We start from the raw sequence: 16,366 nt of genomic DNA on the forward strand, positions 1-16,366 counted from the left end.
TGTTTACTTTTGAGTCATTTATATGGTTTATGTATATTAACAAACTCTGAAAGTCTCATTACATTGCAAATCGCAAATAAATAATGTAGCAAAATCATTGTACGCTAACGATACAAATACCATTCTAAGAATCTCTGAATCGCGGTACACAGCTCGTTCAATTCGTTTGTCGATTTATCGCGTCGTCTTTCAACTTCTAATTGTACGAGTACCGCCTTACAAACTGCATAAATTTCCAAAATCGCACGACATCCACAATTCTTCCTAGGATTACATTGTATATTAATATTGAAGTGTCAGTCCACAGCGTATTATATGTACTATATTGGATATCGCTGACTCGTATCTTCATCGGATTCTTTGGATTCGCATCTTCAATATTTGTAGAGTATTTCTCATCGGGCCAATTTATCGATTGACCCATCTCTTCACCGCTTCAGCCCAATCGGACTCATCCTCATCTTCCTTCTCACCATCAGCTTCTTCTCTCTCGCCTCTTTCCTGCTCCTGCTCGCTGGACAATGTGGCTGATGGTGTCTGCGGTATATCGGTGTTACGAGCTCGCAGTTCCACCAGGAAGTCATTTTCCTGCTGATAACGCCGTTGCAGCTCCTCTCGCCAGGAATTTCCACCACCGCTGCTATCGTCTCCATCCTCACCGACTTCAAAGTCTACAAGTAGACAAGTAGTCGGTTTCAAAATTCAATTCGCGCAAAAACGCGAGAATTCATTCCTGCATTATATTTGTCACTTTCAGTTGAAATGAAATAAAAGATAACTATATAGGTAGCTATATATCTACATTCGCTGAATTTAATTCATTCATTTCTCTCTACGTCTCCCCCAAGTAGATTTCAACTTCGAAGAAGAATTTACGTAGTCATACCAAAGGAATGTCACTTGATATTTGCACACACAGACTTAAAACTATAGACGAATAAGATTAATCAAGGTTTATCAAGATACATCACAAAAGTTCCGTAGGACAACTTATCTTGGTCTTATCGTATACATCGTCAGAAGTATACATCGTAGTGTACATCGTAGGGTGTGAGTGATATGCTTATGCAAATAAAGTAGAAATGTAGAGATGTCTTTAAATATGAACGATGAATATATACATAGGGTGTCAAAAATCTGAAAACGTACGAATATCTCGAAAGCTAATTTTCATAGAGAGATGCTTTAGACAAAAGTTGTAAGATTTAAATAGACACGTTTAGTAATATTCGCACGATTTTAGATGACATCGCCAAAGATGATCAGATCAAGATCAACTTTTATTTTTTTAGATGGGCATCTATTTTTTTCTATATTCTGATATCAAAACATTTTCAAAAAATAATAAAGCCCGGTTTTATTATTATAAATTTCAGCGGATGCCATGCATCGCTGACATTAGCGTTATCCTAAGGATACTATATAGAGATTATTTGATCAGATTTACATCTTTTGTCTAATTTTGTGTGTGTGTGTGTGTGTGTGTGTGTGTGTGTACTGCATGTACACGTATGTACAGTACTGATTTTTACAAAATTATAATGAAATTGTCAACGAAAATTGAACCGAAATGTCGGTATAAAACTTGTATATAAAACTTGTAGATAATCAGTGTTTTCGAGATTGCTTCGATTAGAAGAACGACATTGCGAATATCCAAGGTGCAAACGAAAACCAAAATAATGAAAGTCTGAAAATGATGTAAAGATACTTACCTAGCGGTTTTCTGATGTTCATTATCCCTGAGTTGTGAGAATGCTCCTCCTGGTCTGAGTCTGCAAGTCACCAGGATACATTCACGGGGGGGGGGTGCATCACACACATTCCACAACACGTCTAAAGTGTCATTTGTATATTGTATATAGTATAGTATATATCGGAATATCTGTATAGCTCGGCCAAATTTAGTTACATACATAAATATTCTTCATATCGAAATACATAGATTAATGTCTATCTCTATCATTTTTTTTTTGCATCGGGTTAACTGTAATCACGGTAATCTATAATTATCTTTTTATTCACCGCGAAACGTTTTATACAGAATTTATATCGAAATACATTTTTTTTTTAACTATTTTTGTATACGAGTTCTTTTTTTTAAATGATCTACCTAAACTTTTGAGGTTTTTTTTTTGCAAAATAAGCAATCGATTCCAGAATTTTCAGGATTTCTCGAAATTGCAGATTAGATTATTGTTGCTGTCATTTGTGATCTTGCGTGTAGTGTAGTCCATGTGCTATTTCACTAGGCTACAATGTTAACTAACTCTTCTAAAAAGAAAATAATAGAATCGACTAGAAATAGCAATAGGCAAACGTAGACTATTTTCCACTCGTTCGAATTAATTTTAGAATTTATAATTAATAGAAGAAATGAGGAAAGTTCGTATAATTTGTATTCATTCATGGAAAACACTATTTTCTCGTTATGTATCATTTTCTCGTTATGTTTTTTTCTTTTTTAGTAAAATATGGCTAAGTTTCGTCGAACGTTTTACAAAATAAACATTGTATAGAGAAGATTATACAGTATCCCAAGACTATTGCACTTTCTCTCGATCATTAAATTTTAGAATCTAAATTAAGACAACTCGCAATGTGATTAAAAACTTGAGAAAAAATAATGGTATTGACGAAAAGACGATTAAAATTGGGATTTAAATATGCAAATAGAAAAGGAAGTCCTATCTTTTGGAATGTTTTCCAATCCAAAAAGAAGAAACATTCTGTATTTCAAAATGAACATAACTGCAGGAAGAAAATGTAGATAATTTTAATCGGCCCATATGTACACTTCTGTATTTGCATCTTCTGAAACGAAAGATTTGTATTTTTAAGTTTTCTCATATAATTATTGTATTATTAAAAATTTGTGAAAATTGTACATAATATGCAGAATATCGTGAAACTAGACGCGAAAGTCATTTATCTCGACATTTGACAATAAATGATGAGATTTATTATTTGTCTTCCTGCAATGAATGTTATACTTACGCGATTTTTCAGAATATATAAACATATATAATATATACATTAAAGGTGCGTTCAAGTTCGAAATTCAAATATATCCAATGAAATATTTTATGTATAAATAGCATCTGTGCTTAAGTGACTCACAGATCTACGAATATCGATTTAGGGACGAATGAAAAGTAGCATCTTTCATGCTATATGATCCTTTGATGATCCTTTATGACAGAATATAAATGCGACGTGGCATGCCTGTACATTTAGCTCTAATGCGATGACTGAGAATATTTCAAAGATAAATGTTAGTGGCAAAGTGATTGAAAGATAAAATTCTGCGTATCGTATCGTTTTTCTTTGGAATCGAATTAAAGACGAATAAAATGTGATGTGGTATATGTGTGAAAGATTAGCATACCAGCTTGAAAGAATTTGAAGCTGTTTGCTTTATCATTTTGCATGTTTTGAACGTCTAGGCTATTGAAGAAAAAATATCTTTCTTGTATAAAAATGGCATGAAACAAACATTAATTGGCATTTATCAGTGGGATGGTAGTAGTGAGAATAATAATAACAATAAAAATAGCAGGAGCAAAATAATAGCAATAATAATAGTAAACAATGTAATATTAATAGACGATTCTTTGTTGTAGAAAAAGATGCTACGCACGGTGAATGCAGATCAGTTTATCTATCGCTCACCTCGCTCTCGGGACAATCGAATTTGACATTTTATGTAGCTCCGCTAACGAAATTGTTAGCTTCCGTATCGTATTTCTAACATGCCATCAGCTAAAACACGGCGATAGATGCTAACACTTTATACTTTATACAGCTAAAAACTTGCAATGTCGAATCGATCTGTACAAATCACGGCAAGGCTTCTATCGCCTCTTAATGATTACCTTCGATTTTATCGTGAGATAATAATATTCTGCGAGATTAACGCATATCGCATATACTATGTAATGAATTTAACATACTATAACGGAAAGTGGTAGGCTGAACGGTATCATGTAATTATACTATTTAAAATTATGTATAAGTACAATTAGACGTAGATTTATCAGACAAAATTTTTATTGATGTTAGTTTTAATGGAACACTTTTAGAAAATCCAAAGACATCTTTCATTATATCTAGAGAGTACACTTTCCTCTTCATTTTGTATTTGAGATATATCTCTTGTCTTTAGATTGAATTCTCTCACGTATCTACGTCCAATTGATGAATCATTATTATCGATACTAATCGTTTTTGTAGCACATTATTATTTAACATACCTGAATTTAATTCCCTCACGAGTGTTGACATAGCATTAGTAACGCTGTCGGCAGCTACCAGTAAGTCGTTTCTTAGGGATCGGCCCAAACTATTATTCGCGCTGCTGGAACCGCTTCCCGGTAAGCTGTTTGTCCTGAACGCAGACCTAACATCGAAAATCTCTATTTTCTTGGCGCGAAGCAACTTCCAAATCAAAAGTTCTTTAAAGAAAAATTGCGGCATGCGATTTCTTTTATTGCGCAAGCATTATTCATTCTGCTTAACGTATATTTTGCTTACACATTCAATTCGCTATAATTATTCGCGGCCAAGGCACAAAAGCGTCATCTCGAAGTTACCAATTGAAATTAGCAACTCATCGATTATAAACAATACACACATGCATGATTTCAGAGAAGCTACGATATTTATTGATGTGTCTTTCGTAATGGTATATACTGATAATTCAACAAAAATATATCGATGGCAAAGTTGTGAACGCACTGCAAATGCTTTGTCTCCAATTTATCAAAGTATTTGCTGCATTTTTGATTGTTACATCACTTGCAGAACGGTATATTTACATATCGCAACGCTTGCATAATAAGTACGAAATAACAATGTTTTCAAGGTGGATGATGATTTACACAAGCTTAGCGGAGAAGAGGGATGGGTAACTCGTAACGCGTCAAACTTATATCCAACGCATTAGTACTCCCCTTACGGGACAGTTGCTTTTGTACTGTACACAAAGAAATGATACATTGAAGAGATGAATAATAATCATAGCAAACTAAAAACAGGATATTAATGTGAGGAACTTACATCTCGAATCTAACGAAACTTAAAGAAAATTATTCAAACATGGTTAAAAGCGACATGACACGGGACATACAGATATCTCTACTCTATATATATATTTATAGGTCGATATAGATCTGACGATTTAAGTAACACGTCTCATGTTATATTCTCACTGTCTCATTATTACGCGCTAGTACCATATTGTACTTAATACTAGCTTAATTAGAAATTGCTTATGTTCGCATGCAAGAGAATTTGAGTAGTTCTTTAACTAATTGTGAAGTAATTGTATACTGTGCAATAATATCTCTATGCTGATTGCTGCGACACAATTACGACAGGTGAAATCAATCTTTTCTTAATAAAGAGATTGAAGTATATATTTTCGTATATAAGCGATGAATCTGCTTTCCGAACGTTTCAAAGTCAATTTTCCGTTACAATACAAAGTGTTTACTCGATAATTTGGAGGAATTAAATCCAATGCGACGTTATTCTCAATATAAATGTGAGTAAATGATATCTATTTTATGTTCTTGCGAATGTCGATGTAATTAATATTTATTTTGCTGCATGATTTAATTATATGCCTACATTGTTAAAACGCACGCGCGCGCGCGCGCGCGTGCGTGTGTGTAAAATGTACATAAATTTCTAAAGTTCGCTCGGAATATCTAAGTAAATAAACAATTTGCTAACTACGTAATATATTATTCTATAAATCACGTGTACAATTATGTATCACGTAATATTCGTCCGTTTATAATTTTCTCTGCTTGCTTCGTTCTTTTCGCGCCGTAGAAGATTCTATCCTTTCATTTAATGTATTCTCTTTTTGTGCATGCTTGCCTACCTTACATCGCCGCCAACGCACGACAAGCTATCTGGAATGGGATTCTGTATCGTGCCGAGCATAGCGTTGCCTTGCGCGTTAGCCACTGTTGTTGTTGTTGTTGTTGTTGTTGTTGGGACGGGATTTTGATAGCTCTGAGACATTTGTTGCGGCATTTGTTGTTGTTGTTGTTGTTGTTGCTGCTGCTGCTGCTGCTGTTGTTGAGGTGTCGTAGACAAAGGTCCACCGGGAGTTGGCGGTGCCGATCTACTGCTCGGTAGAGCACCAGGTGGCAAAGGTGGCGACTTTGTACTTCGCGGTGAACTGTTCGGTGTTGATCGTGGCGACGCTTGATGATTCTATCGAAGTAAGTCACATTGTATTGCTAATTTTTAATTATGTGAAAACAACAACTTACTCTCTTTTTGTTTTCCTTTTGTTTGTTACAAACATAAATTTCATTGAATCTCTCTTTGGTTTCATTTTTAGAGACAGAATTGTATTGGAACTCATTGAATCTTGTAAAAAAAAAAAAAATTTTCTTGTAAAATCAAACAAGAAATACCTTCAGCATTTTCATTAAACCCTCCAGCTGTACCATCAGTTGCCTCCTAGAATCTTGTAACGTCGCCAGATGCGTCTCCAGTTCGTCCTTCCTCTGCCTCAAAGCTCGCAATTCCGACATTAATGCCGGATTTTCTAAACCCGCGGCTTCTATCTCCTGTTGCCTTCTGTAGCGGGAAAAATTTATCGTGAAATTATCAGATGCCTTGCGTTACAAAAAAGTGGAATATATCACGTCTATGCTTTTACAACATAATAATATTCCACTTTATCGACTCATTTTAAAAGCATTGTGATGTGTGGTTAATGTAATACGAATGTATTAGTACATGAAAAATGAGAGCATGTATATGTATGCCAATTTCTCAGAAATTAACGACAAAATGATCGATATAAACGACTTCATTTAAACGCGAATAATTTATTTATTGATGTTAATCGGCGATGTTATAAGAATGTATCGTTTCTCTTTGTGTCAGTGTGCGAGCTATGCAACCAAGGTGACATAAAGCGAAACAGAACGTTCTGAACATGCGTGATTCTAGGATGGGTCAACAGGATGAAATTGAGGTTTAGGCTTGATATAAAGGAATATAAACGACACAGGTATACCTTAACCTTGCTATCTCGCGCATTATCTCCTTGTTTTTCGCCTCTAACTGCGATATAAGTTCACGCTGCGCCCGCGACGCATCCAACGATGTCAGATTTACGTCCGACGGTGCTCGACCCTGCAATCAGAAATATTATCTCGTGTAAAACGATCTACGACGCGAAATTCTCAGTGATAGTCTGAACAGTGCGTACTTACTGTCTGATCTGCCTGGGACATTCTGGATGCGGTACGAGGCTGTTAACGAGGCAGTTATGAAATTAATATTAGTGCCAGAAAGTGGCCACGACAGTGGAAACGATAGAACGGTTCATCAATTGGCTCTTGCAAGTTTAACAGATTAAAATAGTGAGAATGCTCGCTCGTTTTAACGTCAGGCAAATTACAACGCGTAGCTGTGTAGGTAGTAAGCATAAAATATATATGATGTTAAAGGACTTACCATGGTCCTAGCTTCTTGTGCCAACCTTTGTGCATATCGTGCTATTAATTTATGTTCATCGTCCAGTCTTGAACTGTCCATACTGGACGATATACAAAAGGAATAAGTAAAGCATGGCGTTTGCACGCAAACGGCAAAGGCAAATAAATTGTGCGTAAATTACAATTTCACTCGGAACCTTACCTCCTCAGAGTCGAGCGACTATCCACCGATCCTGAATCAAAGGGAGCCATAAATCCTGGATCTGGAAAACCGTTGTGAGATGGTAAAGGTGACGGTGGGCTGGAACGTAGTGATTTGAATTGTAAAATCATGAGCCGAGACACAACGGGTGATGGCAAATTATGCAAATGACAAAGATACTAACACTATGTGTGACAAATCTAACGTTTTTTCAGGTTGTTCTGGGAACCGTGGTAGACTGTTCTTTCCTTTTTCGGGAACGCATCTAAAGCTCTTTCGCAGAGAATGGCCAATCTGTTTGCTTGGTGATTTCTGTCGGAAATTACATCATCAAAGATTAAATGCAAAATTAAATTTAAAATATTACAGAACACACATAAATAATAAAAATGGTACATACGAAGCTGCTATATTCTCTCGTTTCGTGATCGTTATTGTGCGTTCCTGAAACTTTACCGCGCCAAAAGCAGTCTTGACACAGTTGATACGAATGACACTTCTGACACCTATATCGGAACCCGGTGAAATTCTCCTTGTGACACGCGTCGCATATAATAGGATGTGCAACTAAAAAGCACAGATCAAATGAGCTCTCGTTCATCGATCGATTCTGACTTCATCGTTCAATTTCAATCTCACGTAAGATTACCTGTTTCCACGGCCGCCATTCTGTGATACAATGGCAACCAGATTAAACAGTGTGGTCCAGGATCTGACATGAGCGTATCCAAGAAGTCGTTCACAGTGACTTTCGAGTTCTATTACATATCAAGTATTATATTATATAATCCAACAGTTTATTTATTTCAAACTTTTTCGAGTTGCAATCAGCTTTCAAGTTGAACTAAAGATTAGAAAATTTTACAAATTGTGTTTTAAATAAATTTATTTTCTACTTTTTACTTAAAAATTATTAAATAAGTAATTATGAATGTCATTAATATTTTATTACTATTTAATTGTAAATCAAATATATAAATGAAAACTGTGGAGATTTTTCACGGCCCCTCTCGAATAGCTTTGCGACCTTCATTTTAAAGAAACACTACGTCGTATATAAACAACAACAAGCGTAGTAGAACAATCTAGACACATGCACATACCGTAGGAAAAATGGAGTTAGCAAGACCGTCGGAATATCCGAATGACGGAGACTCGTAGACCGCCGCGGTTAAAGCTAAGACCTCCTTCAGATAATCGGCAAACCTCCAATGTATCATATGTCCATTGCTATCAGATATTTGCGAGTAGATATCTGTTCGTAGAACAAAGCTGGTGAGCGATTTTATCTCAGCGATTGATCGAAAGATCAAAAGAGGAAATTACTTGCGACTTACATCGAAATTTATCCATGAGTTTTCCCGCGCATAATGTCGCTAGAGCTACCTTTACCGAGAACACGGATATCTTATTGTTCTCTCTGAAAGAAAATCGCCTGAGTTGATCGAGCGCCGACGATCGGTCGCGTATAATCGATTCTCTTTTATTTTCTTAAGCGTACCCGCTAGTGTAAGCAGCCAGCAGCCAGTTCATCAATAACGCCGTGGTCGCGTCGACTTTGGCCTGTTGCGATATCGGCACTCTCTTGTTCAGCGCGTGGAACAGGGAAGACAGTAACGTTTCGAGTCTGGATACTCCCAGCGTGCTCGACGGTTCCAACGTGTTTAGACCGTTCTCTCGAAATGCCTCGATCACATTCCATATATCGACGTTATGCACTACACAAACACCATGCATGCGTTATTAAAAAGATATATATGTATATATATATATATATATATATATATATATATCTTTTGACATTTGGCTTAGCGTCTCTTCATGTGAGATTAATTATTCGCGAACACCTCTCTATTCGACGTTCTCTTTAACGCCGGAAGAACCGTGCGGTCATTTCTATTTTCTAAATTAAAATATCTTTCTTCTCGTATTAAAAATATAATTTTTCTCAATTATACTCTTTTTCGATAGAATATTAAAATTAGAAAATCCTATCTTCAAATCAGAAAAAGATATTAATTTAATTAGATTATAATTGAAAAAATACAAACTCAAAAATAATCCCATTGCTATTTTAAATGTTAAACTGACGACTTACTGATGCTCGAGACGTATGAAGATGTCGTTAATTAGCATTTTAACATTGTCGTGCAAGCGTGAGAAAATTAGCATTCCCGAGTTAAGTTACGCTAACCGACCTAAGAGATCCTCGTCCCATTAGTGTCGGTCCACAATAAGTATTTAATCTTTAAACCGTAAGAAATTGACCAATTATAATCGAATATGAAAAGAATAATCGACTATGATTGGTCAATTTCTTATGACTTAAAGATTAAATACTTATTGTGGATCGACACTTAATCGTCATAAAGCCAATGACAGGAATGACAGAAATAAAAATTAAGCGGCTCGATAATCTCGGCGATGAATTGTCGAGCTGGAAAAATTTTATTATACGCGACATAGGGACCTCTCAGAAGCCAAAGCCTTTTGCAAATTTCATAATTTTAGCAGCAGAGCGCACGCGATTACACGATCACACGATTCATTTTTATAAACGCATTTGGGGCTTTTGGGAGAGCCGTCCGTCCGTCCGTACGTATGATGAAGCTACGTATTAACTGAAGCTGAAGCTGAAGAATATACTCACGGTGGACCTTCTTTTGTATGAATCTTAGTTTGCAGGCGGTACGATACGATGCGAATCGTATGGTGTCAAAGTTCTGCTGCCGCATCTCCTGCAGAAGCTGCAAGCGACTTGTCTCGCCGCTGCTCCCGTTTCCCGACCCACCCGCACCCTCCTCTGCCATGTTCACTGCAAAAAATGAGCGGATAATGCGATTCTGCGATTCTGCGATTCTCATCGATTCCTCCGGCACATTTCCTCGCTATCATTCGTAACGTGCCTCGTTTCGCGATGAGAGGCTACGATCCTGCGCTCCTCCGCAGATCGATTGTGTTGTTTCCTTCTTTCTTTTATTATTATTATTGTTATTATTACAGTGGTAAATTTATGCGCAGCATAAAAAGATCGAGTACGGAGTGCGGAGCGGGGATCGCTGAAGTGACTAATCAGAGACTTATCAGACAACAATCGGCCACGTGAGTCTCTTGATGATTCTGCAGCGATTACGCGTCATGGCATACAGCGCAACATATGGTTATATTTTAAATGAAATAATAAATATAAATAGATTAAGGAATCTCGAAATTAAAAGTAATGGAAAAAAGTGAGCGAATAAGAGTTAAGCGCGATAACAAATGTAAAAATTATAATTTACAAAATATTAAAACTGTGCAAACGCAAAATAAAGTGGATCTATTGATTCATCTTTCAGCTATACATATTTCTCAGCGATACAAGTACAATTCTCTTCTTCGCGTAAGCTTCATTGGTGTGTGTGTGTGTGTGTGTGTATATATATATATATATATATATCTGTCAATCGAATAAAAGGCATGTGTCGTTTACAATTCGATTGTATAGTCGAGAGTGATGTTCAATCGCTCGTTAACAAACGTCCCGTAATAAGACGACATATATCGTATGTGATTAAAAATAAGAGATTAAAAAATTAAGTGACGCTCAGGTGTTCATTCAAAAAAATTTTTAAAATCCCTGGAATTTTTCAGGCATTTTTATTGAAAATTCCAAGTTAAAATTAAAAAATTTTTAAATGCAATTTTAACAGCTTACATTATAATGGAAAAATAATTAAGCATTCTTCTAAAGAGAGAAAAAATTAAATTTAGAAATAAAATTTCAAAAAATTCTCTAAATTGCAATAATTTAAAAACAAATTCTCTGAATTATAATAAAATTTCATCATATTCCGTAATTTTCAAGAATAAAATAGACTCGATAAAAATTCTAGATTTTCCAAACTTTTCCAACAAGACAGATATTAAATATGCAAGAAATCGAGAGAGTTAGGAAAAAAGAGCAATTTTTTGCAATGTTAAAATGTATAAATAAAAAAGCCATGATGATTAAAAACATTGCAATTTAAGATTAAAAACAATCCAATCAATAACAAATGGAATAAATGAAAAACACTGGATATTATTGTGTGTTTTGTTTTGAAATATTGCAAATTGAAAAAAAAGTGTTGTTGAGTCAATAGCATCAAACGTAATTGAGAATAATCTTGTTAATTCAACAACAGTACTAATGCGTGTGCGTGTGCGTGTGCGTGTGCGTGTGCGTGTGCGTGTGCGTGTGCGCGCGCGCACGCGCATACGCACACGCACGCACGCACGCACGCACACCACGCGCGCGCGCATATATTTAATTAATACGTGTGTCCACGAGCGCTGTTAAAGATATATTGGAAGACGGCGATTTAACTTTGTCTCATAATTTTCTCTGCTCACAAGTTTCAAATGTATTCTGTCACGGGTTGAGGAAACACTTGGTGCAATGCACGTAGATGCGCAACTGCAGCGAAGCTGCTCTTAATTTGTAACTCGTATTATACGTCACGTTGCGTCGTAACGAGAACGATTGTTCGACTTAACAATAGACTAGAGAGAATTAATTAGTGACAATTGGAGCGTATACACATTTATTTCATAAAGCGCATTACGAATGTTATATTGTATGTGCGAATTTTTCCAACCTTTGCCTTTGCATATAAATGTCTCCTTTCGATGCCTATTTATTCCTGAGATCGTACGACAGCTTAGTTTAATTAATATTTTTTACAACATACTAATATAAGTACATTATCTTCGTGTTCTTCAAAATTGTTTTCTAAAAGTTTTGACAAACAATTTAAAAGATCAGATGTCATTTTAAATCATTTTTTCATTATTTTTTTTTCGTAAATATCTAGAAAAAATAGCATAATAATGATAATAATAATAGCATAATAATTTTTAAAGGAATTAATATGTTGAAACATATCATTAAAATCTATTATATTTCATATAACAAAAATCTATTCTCTAAATAATTTCGTCATAAGTGTCACTTTCATCTTGCAGTTGATACAACAATATAAGTTCAATACAATATTAGCTTCTTTTACGATACATTTTTCGTTACAGGCTTTTTTTAGCGAGAATATACTTCCGGGAAAAGAATTAATATAGGGTCGCTCAACCATGATGATATAATCCGCTTTACGTAAACGATTGACCTAGTTAGGGAACGTCGATATTTCAAGATGTAATTGATTTAAAACCGATCGTTCGTCGCCTGTGAAACTTACTTTTTCACCAATTCTTCAATATTTTTTACGTAATTCTCTTTGCATTTTAACAAGTGCCAAAATTTTTGCAAAATGATGCAAATTTATTCGTAATAAAATAATCTTCTAATTGAAGTAACGCCAATTTTGAGACAAAAATTCTATATTCTTTATAAATTCTTTCTTTATAAATTCTATATTCTATATAAATTCTTATTCGTAAAGTCCTTTTTGGACAAAATCATAAATAGAATTATATTTTTAAAAATTAACGCAATTTCTAAATCATCTAGACTAAGACTAAGACTTTAAAATAATTTTAAGGATTTTAATAGGAAATGAGAAATTTAATAAAAAAATAATTTTCCTTCTCTTCTTAATTCCCAATTTAACATTTTTTTTCGAATATCTCGATTCTTTATGAAAACAATAATGCATTGTTTATAAACGTTTGTTTTTCAAGAGATTCTAGAAATAAGCAAACACTGCTTTTTTGCTATGCCAAGCGTAACATTGTTTTCGATAATCGATCCAGATCGCATATCGGAATAGATCAAGGTCAGGAAACAATGAGGAAATGATCGATTGATAGGTTTGATGGAATGAGAGAACTAAATACCGGACACCTAAGTTTGAATCAATACGATAAGTCGACTAGGTGGGGAGAATGTAAGATCGGCCGAAGAAACGGAGGAACGGCCGGGAAAGGAGCGGCTGCGGGCGCGTTTGAAGGAACGCGCGAAACGGAGCGAGCGAGAAAGCGCTACCAACTTCAGCCGATTTCGAGAGAAGTCTCAATCCTCAATCGGTAACTTCAAGCGTAAAAAGATAAGAGAAATTGAAAACGGTGCAATCGCGTCGACGACGACACGCAAAAATTATACGTTTTGATGTGCGATTCGTCGCATTTAACGGATTTTTGTTAACACTTTCTACCGCTGCTCTACAGAGCAGCGCTATGTATAATTCTTCTCTCTCTCTCTCTTAAAATCCCGAATAGATATATTTATTTTAATTGAATTTGATTTAAATGATTTTACAATTTGTTTATAAATAATTCAATTATTTTTCATCCGATTTAAGAAAGTATAGGAAAAAACGACGAGCTCCAATTTGTCTGCGCGGAGAATTTTATAAACTTCGCGCTTGCGTGACTGAAACAATTGCGTTCCTCGAGACTTCTTTTCGAATGACTTCAACTTTAAGCTCTGATCAATCTTAATTAATCTCAAATTGAACAACAGAATAGATCAAAGCAAAATTTTCAATTAATTCGCAATAATTTCTAATCTTTCTTCCTATATGTTACATAATAATAATAATAATAACAACAATAACAATAATAATAATAATAAACCGTAATAATTCTCTCCAGACAACACAATAATTATTTTAAATGTCAATTTGTTCAATTGTCGATTAATGTTCATTTTTAGATTTAAGAGAAAAAGATAAAAAGTAAGATAAAAAATCGAGATTAGAAGTTAATAGAAGAGACAGAAATTAACAGAAATGGACGTAAATTATAAGAAAAGTTGCTCGATGAAACTTGTTTAATTAATATAAGCATTTAATTACGGTTTGTGCTTAATTACAATTCCGTGTTCCAGCAATACGTGATTATTACATTAATGCAAATTCCCGGTATAGACTTGTTTTTCATTTCAATGTCAAATCCGACGGTCTTCTTTTTCTAATTTAATTTAATTTATTTTGTCAGAGACGCTAATTTTCCCCGATCTATTTCAAAGTCGGATGGTACGTCAATAAAAGATGCCTCGTGGTTCCATCCATCAATAATTTAGTTGCCCATTAGTATCAAGCCGTCATTTAATGCGATCTTGTTTCAGAGAGTGAAAAATCAGAGGGTGAAAAATTCGAGCGTATGAATTTACAAAGTGCTCTAAATTTGCCATTAAAGGTGCCATTAAAATATCGATGTTTTATTTCGAACACTAACTTCTTTTGATACGTTATTGGATTGTTCCGTTCGATGGTAATTAAACATAAATATTTGAAACAGTATTTGAAATTAGCATTCAAAAGGTCAAGTATTCAGATTTTGACAATTTCTAGTAGATGATAGAAGTAGAAGTTTAATAATTAGTAATATCTACCTTATAAATTTCTTTCATAAGAATTCAATTCAATTAAATAATTCCGTATCTTCATTCTTTAGTTAATCACGTCACATTACATTTTCAATATTTGAAGACTTCCTTCTCTATCGCAAGTTGAATATCATCTTTTCTTTTTTTTTTTAAAGAGGTATTCGGGAGATAAATGTACAAAAAATATTATTTTATTTAAGAAAAGCAGTGATCTAAGCCCTGCATACAATAAAGGAAATATTAGACAGAAACAAATAACAAATTTAGAGATAAAAATTAGGAATAAAGCTATATCTTTTAGGAATATAGCTATATATTATACTTATGTTTATTGTGCGTTTAATGTTTATTCCTAATTTTTATTACTAAAATTTAATATTTATTCTCGTTCCTAATATTTTTTCCATTGTGCGCATCTCATATTTATTTCTATTCCTAATATTTCCTCTGCGCAGGATTGCATTTCCTGGAAAGTGTATTTATCGCGTAATACAAAGGAACACATCGAATATTTCGATTCAAAACACACTCACACTCACTCACTCACTCACTCACTCACTCATCTCTCTCTCTCTCTCTCTCTCTCTCTCTCTCTCTCTATATATATATATATATATATATCTTTCTGAAAATATAAAAATATACTATAAAAAATATAAACATTACATATATAACATACATTTTTTAATATACATGTCACGATGTCGCGAAAATTTACAAAAAAAAAGAAACGATAATTCAGTCTTGTAGACACCTAACCTGTTCTACCGGTCGGTTTACTTGCCTACTTGCCTGCCTACTTACCTATCTGAGAGGTAGGCGCTCTCTGCGCGCGTCTTCGCGAAGAGGAAAAAAAAGGGATACTGACGGGGGCGTGGAGTCACAGTCAGTCTCAGTCTCAGTCTCAGTCACAGTCACAGTCACAGTCACCGTCACCGTCACCGCCGATGTCGATGTCGATGTCGATGTCGATGTTGATGTCAATGTCGACGTCTCGTGTCCGTGGAAAGCCTCCCTCTTACCGTTCCCGCCAGGCCATTAAGTCATGAAGAAACGAATCACGAGAGCCACTGCGGTCGTCATTCGCAAGCGGTCGTTTTCGCGGGCGAGCGGTCCACGGGAGCGGTTTTAACAAGACTTGGAACGTCCGCCCCGCTACGCGGTGGTCGATATGCGATTCTATGGGGGACTGGCGACGGATAGCCCACCGAGCCACGCGAGATGTGAATCTCCGATAAACGGAACGGGATGCGAACTGATGCGAATTTGATAGAAATCGGGACGTCACAAAATAAGATCGCTGCACGAATCCCGACGCATGTCGCGAATCCCGCGGCCATCACTGGCCATCACTGAGCCATCACTGAGCCTCCCCCCTCCATCATCTTTTTC

General features: G+C 35.3%; 1 protein-coding gene across 9 annotated transcripts; it reads right to left on the reverse strand.

Moving 5' to 3' along the window:
• Positions 1-2: 2 nt before the first annotated feature.
• On the reverse strand, positions 3-16,328 carry LOC105423488 (dystrobrevin beta). 9 transcript variants are annotated; one of them, XM_089070435.1, is made up of 18 exons: positions 15,779-16,328; positions 10,322-10,486; positions 9,173-9,389; positions 9,009-9,091; positions 8,775-8,926; positions 8,321-8,429; positions 8,072-8,238; positions 7,856-7,983; positions 7,672-7,770; positions 7,489-7,513; positions 7,245-7,283; positions 7,046-7,164; positions 6,435-6,600; positions 6,288-6,302; positions 5,891-6,228; positions 4,254-4,399; positions 1,716-1,775; positions 3-671 (listed from the first exon to the last, which is right to left on the reverse strand). In XM_089070435.1, the coding sequence occupies exons 2-18, from the start codon at positions 10,479-10,481 to the stop codon at positions 409-411; spliced, it is 2,286 nt and encodes a 761-aa protein (XP_088926561.1). In that variant the 5' UTR covers positions 10,482-10,486; positions 15,779-16,328; the 3' UTR covers positions 3-408. The 9 variants fall into 9 exon arrangements, with proteins under 9 accessions (XP_088926561.1, XP_088926558.1, XP_088926557.1 ...); XM_089070432.1 differs by having other exon boundaries at positions 7,052-7,164; positions 7,489-7,570; XM_089070431.1 differs by having other exon boundaries at positions 7,489-7,570; positions 15,779-16,327.
• Between the last annotated feature and the right edge of the window lie 38 nt (positions 16,329-16,366).

This window comes from Pogonomyrmex barbatus, unplaced genomic scaffold, assembly GCF_055798465.1.
Source record: "Pogonomyrmex barbatus isolate J1 unplaced genomic scaffold, ASM5579846v1 scaffold10, whole genome shotgun sequence".
Classification (NCBI taxonomy): Eukaryota; Metazoa; Arthropoda; class Insecta; order Hymenoptera; family Formicidae; genus Pogonomyrmex; species Pogonomyrmex barbatus.